The 16,809-nt window shown below is 46.6% G+C and overlaps 1 protein-coding gene across 6 annotated transcripts in view; it reads right to left on the minus strand.

Moving 5' to 3' along the window:
• UHRF2 (ubiquitin like with PHD and ring finger domains 2) overlaps positions 1-15,285 on the minus strand; it is a 100,180-nt gene extending 84,895 nt beyond the window's left edge. For all 6 annotated transcript variants that reach the window (XM_086629772.1, XM_086629771.1, XM_086629770.1 and 3 more), the window contains exon 1: positions 15,131-15,285. In XM_086629772.1, the coding sequence (XP_086485898.1) occupies positions 15,131-15,283 (153 nt within the window). In that variant the 5' untranslated portion in view covers positions 15,284-15,285. The remainder of the gene's footprint in view (positions 1-15,130) is intronic.
• Positions 15,286-16,809: the final 1,524 nt, after the last annotated feature.

Genomic DNA, 16,809 nt, shown 5'->3' on the forward strand with positions numbered 1-16,809 from the left:
CGTGGAGCCGGCTGGCACTGGCTCTGTGCGACGTGGGGGCAGCTTCGCACAGAAGCCACTCCTGTGGCCCCTGCCCTGCTACCAACACCCTGCTACACACACCCAAAACACACCTGCTTCCAAACTACTTTTGCGACAAAAAAACTACCCGACCTCGTTCCAGAACAGGTGCTATTTTCAACATCGCTGTTTCAGGCATCTTTTCAAACAGATCTGTTTTCATGAGCTTACGGGCAGCATCAATACAACAAGAAAAAGCAGGGAGCAGGAAGGAACAGAAAAATAGAGGAGTGGGAAGGAATTCTCCAGCTTCTCACTAATACAGTGATCTGTAACACTCCAATGATCTCAGGATAGACAAAAGTGCAACACATTGTTCCTTCATCCCCTCTGATTTTTCAGAACAACTCTAAAGGGCAGAGGACAGTTAAGGACATAAGCTGACACTCAAGAAATGAATCAGTTCTTCCGTGAATTTAAGATCTGTATAAAAAAAACCAACCAACTACTCTCCTTACTGCTGGTAACTACTGTACCCACAGCTGGGATGAGTAAACAGGAGCACTCATCGTTTGTTTCAAGGAAATTGAAGCTGTCCCAGATGTCTGGTCAACAGCTACGGGAACGACCCTCATTCAGCTGGCTGTTTTCAAACTAGTTCAACACTGAGCAGATAAAACTGTACTGAAGATTTTGATGCTGTAACTACTAAACGAACACAAGTCTTAAAATGGAAAACTCCAGCAACTGTTATTCTACAGGTGACTACCAGCACTGTCTCACACGCCTGGAGCTTTAGGCTAGGGCTTCCTACTGGAAGGAAGCCCTAGGGCTAGGGCTACTTTCCCATCCTGCCATGTCGTACATTCCTACGTTTTGCCAACTCTTTAACAAAGAGGACAGCAGCGTTCTTGCAACCCTGTGACAATCCAGATTTGGGCGCTTTTCACACCACAAGAAGTCTGTATTTTTGCTGTTAAGATTATTAAAGAAGTTTAAAACCAGCTATTCTTAGATTCAAAGTAGAAATAAACCCAAAACAAATAATCATCTTGCAACAATACATTGCGAGGGAGTGGGAGATCCACATTTCTGGTGCTGCGACTGCTTCTGAGCACTACTTCAGACCCATTTTAAGATTCAATCCCCCACCCAGGTAATATTTTTTCGTTGCAAAATGTTTAAAAAAATTAACCAGTACATCTGCAAACTAGGTCACTCGAAGCAACGAATAAATCAGATGTTACTGGAAACAACAAAACTGCTCCGTTTTTCTGTTCCAATTGGACTGGACGAGCTATGGCAGAGGTTCCAGTGCACAATTCCTAGAATACTATGGTATGAGGAAATCTTCTGAATGCTAATGTAGTGCAGAGAAAAGGATAACCTTGCTCCTTGTAGACTGAAGGTATGTAGGCAACACAGATGAGAGCAAAGAAATACTATCATTGCTCCCTTTCTCTTTGGACATGCCACGTGTTGGCTAACAGAAAAACGCTGTGAAGTACAGCAGTTTAAAGTTTAAAGCCAATTCAGTGAAGATCCAAATCTCAACAGATTGAATGACCTACCATAACTAGGTAACCAGTGTTAACACTCATCTAAAACATGTCTTGTATCTAGTCTTTGCTATCCATGCGTTAGTTACGACTGCAGAGAAAGTTGTAACTTCAATCCACAACTGAATCCTCTCTATTAGTATAAGAAAAAGGTTAAAAAAAAAAAAACAACTAAAAAAACCCAAACCAAACCAAAAAAAAAGAGCCCAAGACTCAAAAAAAGGAGTCTGCCCAGGAATAGCTACATTCAGAAAACAAGACATACCTAGGCTAGGCTGCAAGTAAGAAGAATGACACACAGCCCACCATGCACAGACCACTACTCTTGCACAGGAATTGAAGAAGTCAGCTCTGATGAACATGAACTAAACAGCAGAACAAACTGGTGACTGCACAGTGGTCTACTTTAGGGTAGACAGTCATTACTTTATGAAGAATTAGCAACGGGTTCTCTGCCCAAGTGGTTGTGGGGCTTTTTGTTTTGTTTTTAAAAATCAGTATTCTTTGCAGGAATATTTCATGACTATAAACTATTCTGTGACTAGTGATGTCACACTGAAGTCCGACAGCACAGTGACAGAGAAAGGATTACTATAAGCACACTTCAAATGAGGCAGGACGTAGTGTTTGGCAAGGTGATAGGGAACGACCACCTTGTTCATAGTATGAGCAAAAAGTATGTTCCCAGAATATTAGCAAAGGCATAAACTTAGACCAAGTCAATGACTCTGCAACACTGCCTGCTTCTGGGAACGAAGTAGAGGAAAAAAAACCTCAACTATGAACACTGAGTTCACACGCTATTTGACTTAGAAGGACTAATGTGTGTATCTACAAGTACACCTACATCCAGCGTTACTGCAACACTGACAATGTAAATCAGTGGAGTAACAAAACTGGAAAACAGTGTTTATACAACTCCGTTCTACAACAAAAGAGAGATAAACAGTAAGACGTTGTTTCTTGAATTGCTGACATTAATATAACAACTGGATCTCGACCAGTAAGGCTACAACCTCACAGCCTGCCAGACCAAGAAAGCAGTAATGCAGCACACCACTTTACAGCGTACCTGTCCCTCCAGATAGAGTCCTATCTCCTGCTCTGTTCCAAGCCGGCCAGGCACTGTAAAATGACTTTTCAAATCATGTTATAAAAGTAGTAACGGATGAAGAAAACTCAGGGCATATCACTATGTCTGGTGGTGTGGTTTAGCCCAGACAGCAACTAAATGCCACACAGCAGCTCACTCATCCTCCCCCATCCCCAGGAAATGGGGAAAAGAATTAAAGGGGAAAAGGAAAGGATACTCCTAGATTGAGATAAGAACAATTTAATAATAACTATTACTGTTATTATTATAACAATCATAATTTCAAAATATATAGTAATATATGAAAATACATATATTTATATAAAATAATATATACAAACAAGTTATGCAGTGTAACTGCTGACCACTTGGTGACCAACATCTGTTCTGTCCCAGCAAATGATTCCAAAAAAGGTAAGTCCTAACACCACAAACCCAGATGACTGAGAGGCCCCAAAAAAAGAGAGACACAGCACTCCCAGGGACCAAGACAGCCCTTGGAAACGCCACAGTTCCTTCCCAGTCAGCCCTCATCTACATACTGGGCAATACTTCACTGGTCAGTTTGGCCCTCAATCCCAAGTCTAAGTTCGGATCACAAGGGGAGTTGTGGACTCCTTGCCCCAGTTATGCTCCCCCAGCCTGTTGTGCTCCTGCACACTGGCGAAAACATGGGAAGCTGGAAACTCCTTGATGTCTCAGTGCCAACCATAAACATCAGTGTGTTACCAACATTCTTCTCATTACAAATTCCATACTAAATCCAAAACACAGAGCTCTTCTAGCTGTTAAAAAGAAAAACTAACTCTGTCCCAGTCAAAACCAGAACAGTCTGGATATTAACAAGCAGTAGGAGAAAACACGATACCATCCTTTCTACAGACACCTAGCATTTTAAATCTATCCTGGAATACAGTATTCTTACCCAAAGGAATCACACAAAAAACCTCAAAAAGCCCAAAACCACCGACAAACAACCCTCACCACCACCTCTTATTTTCCAACAAACACTGCCTTACTATGTCATCAAAATTCGGGAAAGCATTACCAAATTGAGTTCCAAATAATCTCAAAGACAAGTTAGTTATTCGACGCAGAAAGGTAGAAAACTTATCAAAAATAGTCCAGCAATTTGTGGGAATAGGTGCTGACCAGTACCCCAGTCAGCTTTACGGTATGCTCGCTTCTAACAATAGTTATTTATACAAATATGTAAACAATTTAATCCCATCCTGCTGCATAAGGATACTAAAAAGACCCCCTGAGAACATATTTGCTTGGACAGTGCATTAAAAGAAAAGAAAGAAACATTACATGTTTACTTAATTATTCACTAAGCGCTTAAGGACACTTGTCATTCACAAGTGTATACATGCAAACGAGAAACAAAAGTAATCAGGCAAGTACCAGATCATCAAGCTGTCTCTCATCCAAGTCAGTTATGATTTCTTAATGGGTGATTAGAACATGTACTAAAGCAAAAATAACTGAACAGGCAATTTCATTTACGAAATTCTGCTAACTCCTCTGATCCTACTGTCACCAAAGAAAAGATGCGTTTGTTTGCTTAGCAGTACATTTCGTTTTCGGTTTTTCTTCCTCTTAATGACTGGCATGCTTCAAAAGCCTTTAAGGCTTCATCAACGTATTCTGAATGAAGTGACACGGGAGAGCAGCTACATTTGCTGTATCTGATACACTAAAGGTCTCTGAGAAACTACACCTTTCAACTCTATCTTCACAGATCACACGTTACAGACACTATTGGTGGCAAAATGCTTCTAGAGAAGGTTGTTACAAACACAGGTAAGGTAACGCTGTGCTTACATTACCAGGCAAGAGCAGCTGTAGCAATGCCATGCTGGAATTGGTCCCTACCCACTACCACCTACCAAAGGAGAGGCCACTGCACGAGCATTCACTCACCATCCAAGGAGTCACGCTCACACCACCCGAGACTTTGACTGCTAGGGCTGAAGTCTCCTTGCAGCAGGTGACACCAGTGAGCCCACGGGTGCCCCTTCCAACTCCCCGCTCACCCACGCGCTCACTCTCGGGCATTCCCTCTGCCTTCAGGCTCAATGCTGGTTTTCCTGTAGCAGTTTCAGGCATCATATCTTACAATAGTAATTCATTCAGATGGTACAGTCCAAAAACCAGCTCAAGCTGGGTGCTTCCAGAGAGGGACTATGGACAAAGAAATCTCTGGACAATTGCACCCTTACAACCTATGCACCTGCTCTTCACACACTCTTCATGCGCCACTTTGGTCCAACGGTGATTCCTGGTGTGGGCTCTTCTGACACTTCAGTGGATTCTTCCTCTGTCTCCAGGCAGACAGGCCATGAACTGCTCTCACCGTGCTGAGCTGCAGCTTCTGCTGACAGTTGCAGCCTCCTTGTCTTCTGGTTCGCACGACTTGTGCGCTTGCTCGCTAGCAGAACATGGGAAGCTGGAAAAGTCCTGACTTAGGATAAACACTACTTCACAACAGCCACAACATCAGCGTGTTACCAACATTATTCTCATACTAAATCCAAAACACACTGTACCAACTAGAAGGAGAAAAGGAACTCTATCCCAGCCGAAAGCCTGTCCAGGAGAAAGTTCCCAACTTGTGGCCTGAGGCTTCAGCAAGTCTTGCTACTAAAGCCAAGCAATGGATTCCACTTGAGCTACAGAATGACTACTACGACATAGTGTTAAAAGAACTGTCTCGTAACATCTAGCCACAAATGACTTCAAAAGCAGAAGCTGCACTTATAGGAACATGAATGATCATGCAGAGTGCAGCACGATACTACGTTACTTGGAAAAAAAAAATATGCCTGACAAGTAATTCACCAATTATTATCACATTAACTTGTCTGCAAGTCCCAGCAGAAGCATCGCTCGCTATGGGTTACACGGCATGCACAGAGACCTCCCAAGAAAGAACACAATCATTCTTGTAAGAACACATCACATACTCTTTTTATCTTAAAGCGTGATCCAAGAGGATAAGCTCCTGGGTCACCTTAACCCAGTCATTCTACTTGACAATCACAATCTAAAAGCGCTTACGGAAGTGTGCCTTTGAGCATCTTCTGAGGTTTTCTTTTCCAAGAACTCGAGTAGTTTCTACATCTAGCAACAAATGAAAGATACTATAATGAATGTAGAAGAGCTCTTTAATTAACTGTGCTGGTTTGGGCTGGGATAGAGTTAATTTTCTCATAGTAACTAGTGCTGAGCTATGTTTTGGATTTGTGATGAAAAGTTTTGATAATACAGGGGTGTTTTCATTATTGCTGAGCAGCAACTACAAACAGTTAAGGCCTCTTCTGCTTCTTGCACCACCTCACCAGCACGTAGGCTGGGGGTGCGTAAGAAGTTGAGGGGACAGAGCTGGGACAGCTCACCCCAACTGACCAAAGTGATATTTCATGTCACGTGACATCACACTCAGCATATAAAGCTGGGGTAGGAAGGAAGGGAGGGACACCTGGAGTGATGACATTTGTCTTCCCAAGTCACCGTTACACTTGATGGAGCCCAGCTTTCCTGGAGATGGCTGAACACCTGCCCGCCCATGGGAAGCCGTGAATGGATTCTCTGGTTTGTTTTGCTCGCGTGCACGGCTTTTGTTTTACCTATTGAACTGTCTTTATCTCGACCCACAAGTTTTCTCACTTCCACTCTTCTGATTCTCTCCCCTCCCGTTGGGACGGAAGCGAGTGAGCGCCTGTGTGGGGTTTAGCTGCCAGCTGGGGTTAAACCACAACATTAACATAGTATGATGAAAAGTTAAGTGGCATCAATCTTTTAATCTGCACAGGTATTACATGCACCCTACAAGTTTCTTTAACAGGTAATGCGTAAGAGTAAAGAGCTTCAAGCTCAGTAGAAAAGCTTGGTTAAGAGTTGTCTAGAGGAGCCATCCAGAGGGTAAGCTAGTCTGAAGAAATCAAGAATCTGTAACTTCCAGCTGTGTACTCACTGAAAGTAAGCAAAGGGGACTTTTAGAATTTCTAGTATTCACCATCTCAAGACTGACGTACAAACAACTTTTTCTTCCTGCAAGAAAGCTACTGGTATTGTGACTTCCACTTAGTATTTTTACAGATGCATTCAAACAGATCTCCAATCAGCATCTAGCAATGAAAAACCTAACTGAAAATTCAAAATCAGCTTTTAATATTTAACAGGGAGTTTTGGGCCAACAGGACCAACTCAGGTCAAGAAAACGTCAATAATATTTACTACACGACATCAGACACTTAGCTGATGGACTTCTGCCACATTAGATGAGCGCTCAGTTTTCTTTCAGCTTTGAAGGTGTAAGCAAACCTGAACAATATTTTGTGTTCCACATGGAAAACCGTAGCCTACACCTGCATTATCCGGTATCTTCAGGACTCTGGGATCTTTAGATTCACGTATTTACCACATTCAGAGCAGTAGGCACATGGTCAGGTTCTTACAGTAACTGTGTACTGGAACTGTTTCCCAAGAAGTCTAGTTGCCTCACTTGCAACAGAGACAAAAGCTAAAGAAAGGCCAATTTAGTAGCAAATCACATAAAGAAAGTTACTGTTTTCATATGAATTATCTCTGTCTTAAAGTGTTTGGATCTCCAGGAGACCCACTTCCTCCTCAAGCAACTCTAGTTTCAACAGTACTTGTTGCAGCTCCCATACAGGCTGCTCTATCAAAAAATATTTTGTCTGGAGATCATTATACTAAGACATCTCGTCTTCTTCTTGCACATGGGACAGTTCTGCTGCTATCAGTAACTGCTGAGGGTCCAAAAAGATAATTCTTGGCCCTGCACAATGAACCTCCCTCCACTCCAGACAATCTCTTACAGTAATAGGGTAAGAAGGCAAGTAACCACACCCAAATCATATTTAGGCAAAGACTGCACATCCGCGGGGTTTGGGGGCTCCTCCTCACATGTCTACAGACGACCGCTTCTAACGTGCAGGTTTAACTCTCCACATTTTAAACGAGGGTTTGCACACACACTCTGCAGTCATAAGGACACCATGTTCATGCTGTTTGCAGGTGGCACTCCTGAATGTTTTCTCCTAACTCTCCCTTCCTTATTGCTGCTGGCATTTTTAGCAGCAATCCTAATGAAAACCAAACAGCAACACCTATCAGTCTCATACAAAAACTAACTACAATAAAGGCTTACTTTCCTAAATGGGAAGGAACTTTAATTCTGCTTGGAGAGAAATATGTAAAAAAAACACCTTGGTCACCCTTCTCCGTGTTTTTCGTCCTTCGCTCCTCAATGAAAGCAAAGCCCACATAGAAACAGACTGAGACTTTACAAACATGTTTCTTGCTTGCCGCTAGAAGCACTTGAATTTACAATTTCATTAAAAGTCCTAGCATTGACAATCTGTTCTCCAAGATTCACGTTACCTTTTTATTTCTTAATAGTTTGGACTTCATAGCTTGCTGTTAAAAAAAATAAACAGATGCAAACGGCAGATCTTCCCTCATCTCAAGGAGAAGAATTTACTCATTGATAAAAAAAAAAGATAAATATCATTGCTCTGTCTTATTCACTCTCTCTTAGTACTCTTTAGAATGACGAAATCGTAATGGAACACCAGTGGGTGAAACATCTGGACGAGGGAGATTTCTGAGAGACTGGATCTATATCCCTCCAGAACAGAACACAGGAAGATCACAACATTTTAAAAATCAGTAACCAAACAAGTCATTAGTGTCTGGAGAATATGGTCCAAATCAGACTCAGTTCTGTCAACTTTCTGTCACAAGATTCACATTCCAAAGCAGTTACAAGAATGTTTGAAGACATGACCATTATGCCACCAAAAGGCACACAACAAGATAACACAAATTAGCCTTTATTTCAGAGAATGTGCTCCCTTCCGACTGCTCATGTGTGTTGTGCCCTGGACTCGAAGAGAAAGGTAACCGTAACGCTGGATTGTATCCAACGTCCTACTCTCAATAAATCATAATCCAGACAGGTGGCAGAGTCCTACAGAGACTGCCATCAGCAGAAAGCATCCAGCAAGAGCAACTCCTGGGGAAGGCAGAACACGGAAGCTGCCAGTGTTTGAGAAAGGCTTTTCTACAATTGTAGTGACAACCAAGGAGTTCAGTCGTAGCGCGGTGTGAACATGCTGCACTTCAACTCTGCACACACAGAGAAAGTCTGGCATGCTACACGAAACCACACAGCCCAGGAAGAAATTACAGAATCTTGTTGCTCGCACTGTCTGCAACTACACATCAATCTCAGTATAAAAAACATGATAAATGTACATTAGTCACAGAATCATATATCTCTGTACTCAATCAAGACTAGCTTTCTCTAAGAAGAAATTGACACTTCCTGAAGTTTTGTAACTAAAATTCAGTACAGAAGCCTACATTTGAAGGCCACATTAACCAACCATTACTACAAAATTATGTGTAGAGTGTGCAGGTGGAACCAACACATTTTACCTTTTCATCTGGCCTAACTATAATCCAAAAAAGACTCCAGTGTACAAGATTAGTGCCAACATGAAAGCAGCTGAAAGTCAAGAGCTGTAAGAAAAGACTTTTTGACTTAATCAGAAGATCAAGGTGAAGGCAGCCATTCTCAGCCTCACAAGGTTCAAGTCTGCACCTCTTCCAAGTTAAACTTTTTAGTAAGAAGCTCAGGTTTTGAAGATGATTTCTTTCTTTATTGCTAGGTGAGACACAGAAAAAAAAAAAGTTAATTTAGATACAACATTTTCTTCTTGGATGCAACTTAACCTTAAAGCAACATTTGCTCATTAACTTCTAGCCGGAAGAAGAAGTTAAACCAGCAAGGTTTCCCTTCTTTTACAGTTGTCAGGACTCTTCTAATTAGGTAAATAAAAGTTCACGGTGTCTTCTCGCTGATATTTAGGATTAACTGATACTTTCGTAAAAAAAAAAATAAAAAATGTTGAAATAGATGAAATAGAAAGCTGCTCTGAAATCCTTAAAAGATTTTAGGGAGAGCAGAGATTAAGAAAGACTCGTCCTTCTCTGTGCTGATTAGATGAGAGCGGTCAAGTACCTCCCATATGATGGCATGGACTTCTATAGCACAGGCAACTGAAGTTCAGCAACAGTGGTGCCAGGGAGAGGAAATGACTATCTCCAGCTTGTAAGGACACCTGTAATGAAGAACTGGTGATTATCTGAACCTTCCATAATCAATTACAAAAGTCAAAAAAAAAAAAAAAAAATGACAACCAAGTGTATCAGGGCAGTTATTTTAACATAATTTAATAGTTAAATGATTAGGAATAGAAAACCAGTGAACAGCTTTTAGAGAAGAGAACCGAATCATCTCATAACTTCCACCAATATAAATGGTATCAACATCTGATCACATTTCATCATCTAGTCGTCAGTGCAGGCCACACATCAGATACGCTCTGCATCTAAGGGTTTGTGGGGTTTTTTAATATGAAAAGCAACATACAGTTTCCAAGAGCTTCCAGATTAATTAAAAAGTACAAGTACTAAACAAGCCTAGCTGGATTACATTAATAAATACAGGTGCCACAAAATATAGCCTTAAAGCTGGCTACAGTTTCTTACAGGTTACGTTAAGTTTATCCAGCATCCTAATACTGAAGTCATACATATAGAACAGCATAAAGTATTCTGTTTTCACATATGCTTCAGCTTTCCTTCAGTTTGTTTAGGTGCCTTGAACAACAACGATAACGGCACCGAGGAACGCTAGGTTGCATAAGTAGCTTTACAGTAAAAATTCAGTAAGAAGCTGATTTCAGTAAACAGCTTCTGCAGTCATATAAAAAACTTGCTAATAGGCCTACCAAACCTACTGCCAGCCAAGTTCAAAGCATACTTCATGAATGTTTTGGGAATTTGGGAACGCAGTCTGATCATATCTGCCCTGAAGACTCCGGATGACTTTCTCATCAAGTGACAGAGCTGCTTGCCACCCGCTTCATGGCAGAATGGCAATCACTTCCTTTCTAAGGCTTCTTCAAATCGTTTCTCCAAAATATAAAACTTAGCTGCTCCAGTTGAAGATTTCTCACACCCAGATTCTGCCTGAAGCAGACAGGGTTTGGACAGGCTTCAGTTGAAAATGTTTACAATTTTCCAAACTAAATAAAGCTGGGCAGAGATTGTGTTAAGAAACTCCATTGTTTTATGAATAGGTTTAGCACACTCATTCTTCGGGGAAGACTCCACAAATAATGCTTTTCTATCCTTCTGGAAATTCACCCGAGCTTTAAGTATGAAAGAAGCCCTTAAACATACAGTTTAGAAACTTGAAGCTGAGAAGCTTAAACTCACATCAGAGTCTACCTACTGTTGACGTGCCAGTCCAGGCCAGCAGAAGTTAAAGAGATCTTGTGTAAGAAAGGCTGTAGGTAAGCCAAGGCATATCCTACTGCCAGATTTATACCTATGTGTTGCACCGAGGCCGCTGGATCACAAGGACACTCTGATGCAAAACTCAAGCTCCCCCACGCCTCCCACCCCTCTGTCGTTTCAGTAAATTTACACAAACAAAACCATAAACACATGGGCATTACAGCACGGGCCTGTCAGCTTGCACGGCCAAGCGACACCATGCACACTGCCACACCTGTGCATCGAAGCAGAGCTGAGTTTCTGCTAATGAAGTAAGCCTGACCTGCCACAACTTTCACACCAAGTAAATGAATGGCTTCAACACTCTCACCTCCACCTGCTGACTTCAGTCTCCCACGAAACAGGTTTAGAGTGTCTTCCTCACCAACAAGATGAAAAACTTCAAAAACAATTTCAATCACTGCCTCTTACATACACCAGTAAGAAATGTTTGGGCTTCAACCTCCTCCCCTGACCCTGGGAAGCACTATGGGAAAGCCACTTGAGACGATGGTTTCTTTAACAACAATAGCCATTTACAAGTTTTTCACTGAATTCAAATTCAACAGAGTGGGAGACGACGACGGAAGAAGCCAACGGAAGTTATTTGTTATATTCCATAAACAATGCATACTGCTGAAATACAACAGTGTGCCCATTTAGTTCTATGTGACACATAAGTTGTTTCTAACACCCCTGCAGTCTTCCGGGCAATCTTAAGCTCTATGGCAAGTTTTCAAACTTAAATAAATTTCAACATATTTTTACTGCTCAGTTTTTCCAGCATTGTACTGAAAGCTAGAAATCCCACAATGACTACAGCTTGGTTCTACAGAAAATCTGCTCTGGCAGGTCAAGATGCCAAGAATTTGTCTACTATAATATCTCCTTCACTTTCATGAATGAAACTGAGAACTTCTCTTCTCATCAAGAACTGCTATATAGGTTTTCCAATTAGGACAGACAGAGAGTATGCTGCCAGAAGACAGATTGTCCTGCCTTGCTTTTACCAATTTTAGAGGAACTCCACACAATGCACTGTAATTTACAAGTTTACTCAGAATTAACGTACAACAGCACAGACAAAGCATTAGATGGGAATACTCTATGGTAGAGCAAGATTCAGGTATGATTTATTCCAGCGTAAGGAAATATTTGTGTACCTCCAAGTAACTCCTTCCAGCCAATGATCCAACTTCTTCAACGAAGCAAGCAAGAGAGATCGCTGCCGGTTCAGTAGACTTCTCTGGCTAACTGCAGACCAGGTTACTGCATCACCGTAAAGAACTACGTACACACTACTATGCCCCTTCCTCAGAAAGTTCTGCCTCCACCTACAGAATGACTCAACTTCTCTGCCCGATAGTTATCCAGCTTCGCAGGAACGTGGACCCTCAGGGCGCCCAGCGTGTCCTCACAGACCAGACCGAGTTACAGAGTAATACTGTCTTGCTCACTGTTCAGTGCCACATGTGGAGGGTGAGTCCTCCTGGCAGTACCAGTTACAAACCAGGAACTAGTCTGTTCAACCAAGCAGTGCATTTCCCAGTTTTACAAGAAAACAAAACAAAACAATAACACAAAAATACAAATAATACTATGTTAAACACAATACTAGGTTTTCATCAGTAGTTGTAGGGTATTTTAACCCTCAAGAACAGAAGCGTGCAGTACTTCCTACCTAAGGTCCTGCACTTCTGTTTGAAGACCAGACAACAGAAAATTACAGTATACCACATAAACTACATTGGGACTGTCCATGTCCAGTTAAAGAACTGCAAAGTAACAGCTCTAGCTCAAAACGTTAGCTGAAGCTGTGCTCTTCTGCAAGCTAAGAACACGAAGTTGTTGAAATTCAGCCCATGAGCAGTGACTCACTTCGGTTTCTCTATCTTTATAACCTCACACACCTCCCATTTTTAGAAGGAAGGAGGTTATTTAGGCAGTCTTCTGGCAGCCACCACTTGCAAGGTCCAAGTATTTCTAAGTTTCCCAGAGCGAATACAGTAAGCAGGAGTCAGCAGCAAGACCACAGTTCCACTAGCAGACTGCACAGATTTAAGCACACCAGTGCTAAACAGATAGAATAGGAAGAGTTTGGACTAGATAATGTTTCTTCCAACGCATACAGGAATCCTCAAGTTTTCCATGTTTTCACCTCAGTATACTGCTTTCTGTTCACCTCACATTTAATTGAAACACCCCTTTTTATTCTTTTTTATTATATCACAGCCCCGAGAGAGCTGAAGTTGTTTACAGTTTCCTTTGTTCATGTCTCAATATCCAGTTTTACTTGTGCAAAAGCAATTCTTCTGACCTTTTTTCTGCTTACTAGCAGCATGGGATCAGAAACGCAATCCATAATGATCAAGGAAACTTCAGAATTAATCATGGTAATGGCAAGAAAATGGACATAAATGGTGAGTGAAGCTATAAAAAAAAAACAACTCCCTGACTCTTCATTGAACACGATCCCAACCGTGTCCTAAACTGGATAAACTAAGTACTAAACTCACAAATGCTGCTCATGTAGGCAACTCCAGCTATAATATTTCACTATTCTGCCTTCTTAAGCAAGACATCTGTTAACTAAAATGTTCAGGCTGATTGGTCTGGCCACTGACAGACTACATCGAAAAGCACAACTCACTGCAGGCTCATCTTCCCTGCTTCTAGAGTAAACCTGGTGTCCCAAATGGAGCTCTGCACTGAAAGAAGAGGCATGCTGGCACAGCACAAAGATAAACAAGTTACACAAGACTGATGTTCCTTGATTTGGTCCCTTCAGAGACACACCAGATTATCCGTAACGGTCTTGGATAGACATGTCCTCACAACCACTCACTCTGACCAATCTGTGGAACACAAAAATCTAGTAATTTGCTACTGAGGTCACAAGCCAGGCTTAGCATCTGGTCACCAGTGCTTACCTCTGAGTCTTGGCTACATTTCTGCTTCTCACTTTTCTCCCCTTATTTGTAAAGACACACACTCCACCTGTTCTGGGCCGAAACCTCACTGCCTCGCAGCGCTGAGTTTCGGTGCTGTTCCAAGGCGGCGCATCTGAAGAGCCACGCTCTCAGAAACGTGTCACGCAGGCGACACCCCGCTTGCCGGGTCACGGCTGCGCCTCGCTCCGCCGCCCGAGCACCCAGCACACCCCGCACTGCACGAACGCGGCGTGAAAGGCTGCACCTTCGGCAACCAGGGCCGTCCGCTCGAGCCGAGCGTACCCGGCACCGGCGGGCAGGCGAAGGGAAGCGAAGGACCAGCTGAGAAGAGCGTTCAGCCGGTCGCTCCGGTAACATCGGACCCCGGCCGGGACGCGGCGCCTCTCCGGACGGCCCGCAGCCGCCCCGACCCCCCCGCGGCACGCCGGCCCCCGCGCCGAGCAGCGCCCACGCGAGAGCCCCGGCCCGGGACCCCCCGATCCGCCCCGCCGCGGGGAGGTCACCGCCGGCCGCCGGGGAGGGTCGCGCCGCCGCGGGCACCGGCGGGACATGGCGCTGGGCGCTGCCGCCCCCCAAACACGTGCGGGCCCCGGGGGCGGCGTTCCGCCGCGGAGACCGCCCGCGGGACAGCCGCGCCGCTGCCCGGCCGCGGCAGCGCCAGGGCGGGCAGAGGGAAGCGGGCGAGGCGCCATCCGGACGCTGCGCTCCCGGGGTCGGGCTGGCGGAGCAGGGCGGCTGGGCTGCCGCCCCCTCGCACCGTCCGGCCCCCCTGTCAGCCCGGCGCGGTGAAGGCAGGGGCGGGGGCGGAGCCTCCCGCGGCTCAGGTGGGAAAACAAACACACAAAGGGGCCTCCCGGCACCCGCTCGCCGCGGGGGGAGACGGCGGGCGGCAGGACGCGGAGGAAAGCCGGAGCCCCTTGTCAGGCCTGACGCCTCGGCTCGCTCCTGCCCCTCCGCGCCCGCTAGGCCCAGCGGGGCGAAAGTAAACAAAAGCCGGAGCCGGAGGGCGACTCGTGGGCGGGGATGGGGACCGCCGCGCCGGGCCGCACAAAGAGCCGAGCCCGAGCGGGGACGCGCGGGGCGGGAGCCGGGGAAAGCCCCTGCCCGCCTCCACCCGCGCCACCCAGGTAGGGGCGTTTCCGCCTCACCTGCTTGCCGCGGTAGAAGAGGCGCTGGCGGTCGGGGCTCACGCGGAAGGTCTCCTGGATCTTCTCCCGCAGGCACTCGATCTTGGTGAGGCGGCTCAGGTCGTCGATGGTCTGCGTCTCGGTGCCGTCTATGGTGCGGACCTGGATCCACATGGTGCGCGCCCTCGCACTGGCTCAGCCAGCCGCGGGAAGGGAGGCAGGTCCGGGGCAGCGGGTGGAACAGGGCTCCGCGCCCCGGCCGCGCGTCTGCGGCGTGCGAGGGAGAAGGGGAGGGGGCCGGGCGCTGCCCCCGCTCTTTGTTCGGCTCGGCGGGGCAGGATTTTCAAATCCCGCGGAACGCAGCCGAGCCTCCCCGCCCGCCGGGCCACCGTCCCCGCTCCGAGCGGCGCGGAGAGGGGAGGGGAGGAGAGCCGAGCCGAGCCGATCCGCCGCTTCCCGACCGCCCGCGCCGCGAGCTCCCCGCGGCAGCACAAGGCGAGGCGGAGCCTGGCGGGAACCGCCGCGGCCAGGTCTAACGGGCGCCGCCGGGAGCCATCTCCCGACCCCGGGGAGTGTTTACCAGGCGCCGCCGCTCTCACATGGAGGTCACGGCGCCAACGCCGATCTCGCGAGAGCCGCCGGCCCGGGCCGTACAGAGACAACAACACCGGGGCGGGGCGGGGCGAGCGGGCGGCACCACGCCCCCTCCCGCTGCGCGCGGGCCGGCAGCCCTCGCGCCGCCGCCCGACAGCCCCGCCCACTCCGCCCGACAGCCCCGCCCCCCGCGCGGGCCAGCGGCTGGCGCGAGGCCGGCGCGGGGAGGGGCCGGCGGCCGTTACCGTCTCCATGGCGGCCGCGCGGGCCGCGCTCCCGCCCGCCCTCCCCTCCCCGCCCCGGCCCGGGGCTCGCGGCGCCTGCGGCCTCGCCCGGCCTGCAATCGGTGCCCGCTGGTGGAACGCCGGCCCCAGCCTTTCCGGAGACGGTGGATCCCGACCCAGCCAGACTTAGCTCTGCCTGAAAAACACGGATCAGGTCTGGCTGCGCCCGTCATGTTGGGTGGATGGAAACGGGAGCCTCACCTGCGCTTCAAATCCGGTGTTGGTTTGACTGGCTGCGTTTTTCTCAATTGGGTAGTTGCGAATGTTGGCGTCAGAACCATCTGGGTTTGGCACGATTCGCGGGCCGGCCCCGGTGGGCAGCTGGGCCCCACGCAGCCACTTGGTCCTCACAGTAGGGTGGGGGAGAGAACCAGAAGGGCGAAAGTGAGAAAACGTGGGTCAGGATGGAGACGGATTGGTAGGTAAAGCAAAAGCTGTGTGTGCAGCAAAGCAAAACACGGATCTAATTCCATGCTTCGCATTGGCAGGCAGATGTTTAGCCATTTCCCGGAAAGCGGAGCTTCATCACGTGTAAATTTTACTTAGGAAGACAAACGCCATCACTTCAAACGTCCTACCCTTCCTCCACCTTTTATTGCTGACCACAACGTGATTAACGATGCGGGATATCCCTCTGCTTAGCTCGGATCAGCTGTCTTGGCCAGGCCTCTTCCCAGCTTCTCCTTGGCCAGGCCCCTTCCCAGCTTCTCCTTGGCCAGGCCCCTTCCCAGCTTCTCGTGCACTCCCAGCCTGCTGGCTGGCGAGGCGGTGCAAGAAGCTGGTACGTTCTTGATCCTGTGTAAGCTCTGCTCTGCCGTAAAC

Source organism: Tauraco erythrolophus, chromosome Z (genome assembly GCF_009769465.1).
Source record: "Tauraco erythrolophus isolate bTauEry1 chromosome Z, bTauEry1.pri, whole genome shotgun sequence".
Classification (NCBI taxonomy): domain Eukaryota; kingdom Metazoa; phylum Chordata; class Aves; order Musophagiformes; family Musophagidae; genus Tauraco; species Tauraco erythrolophus.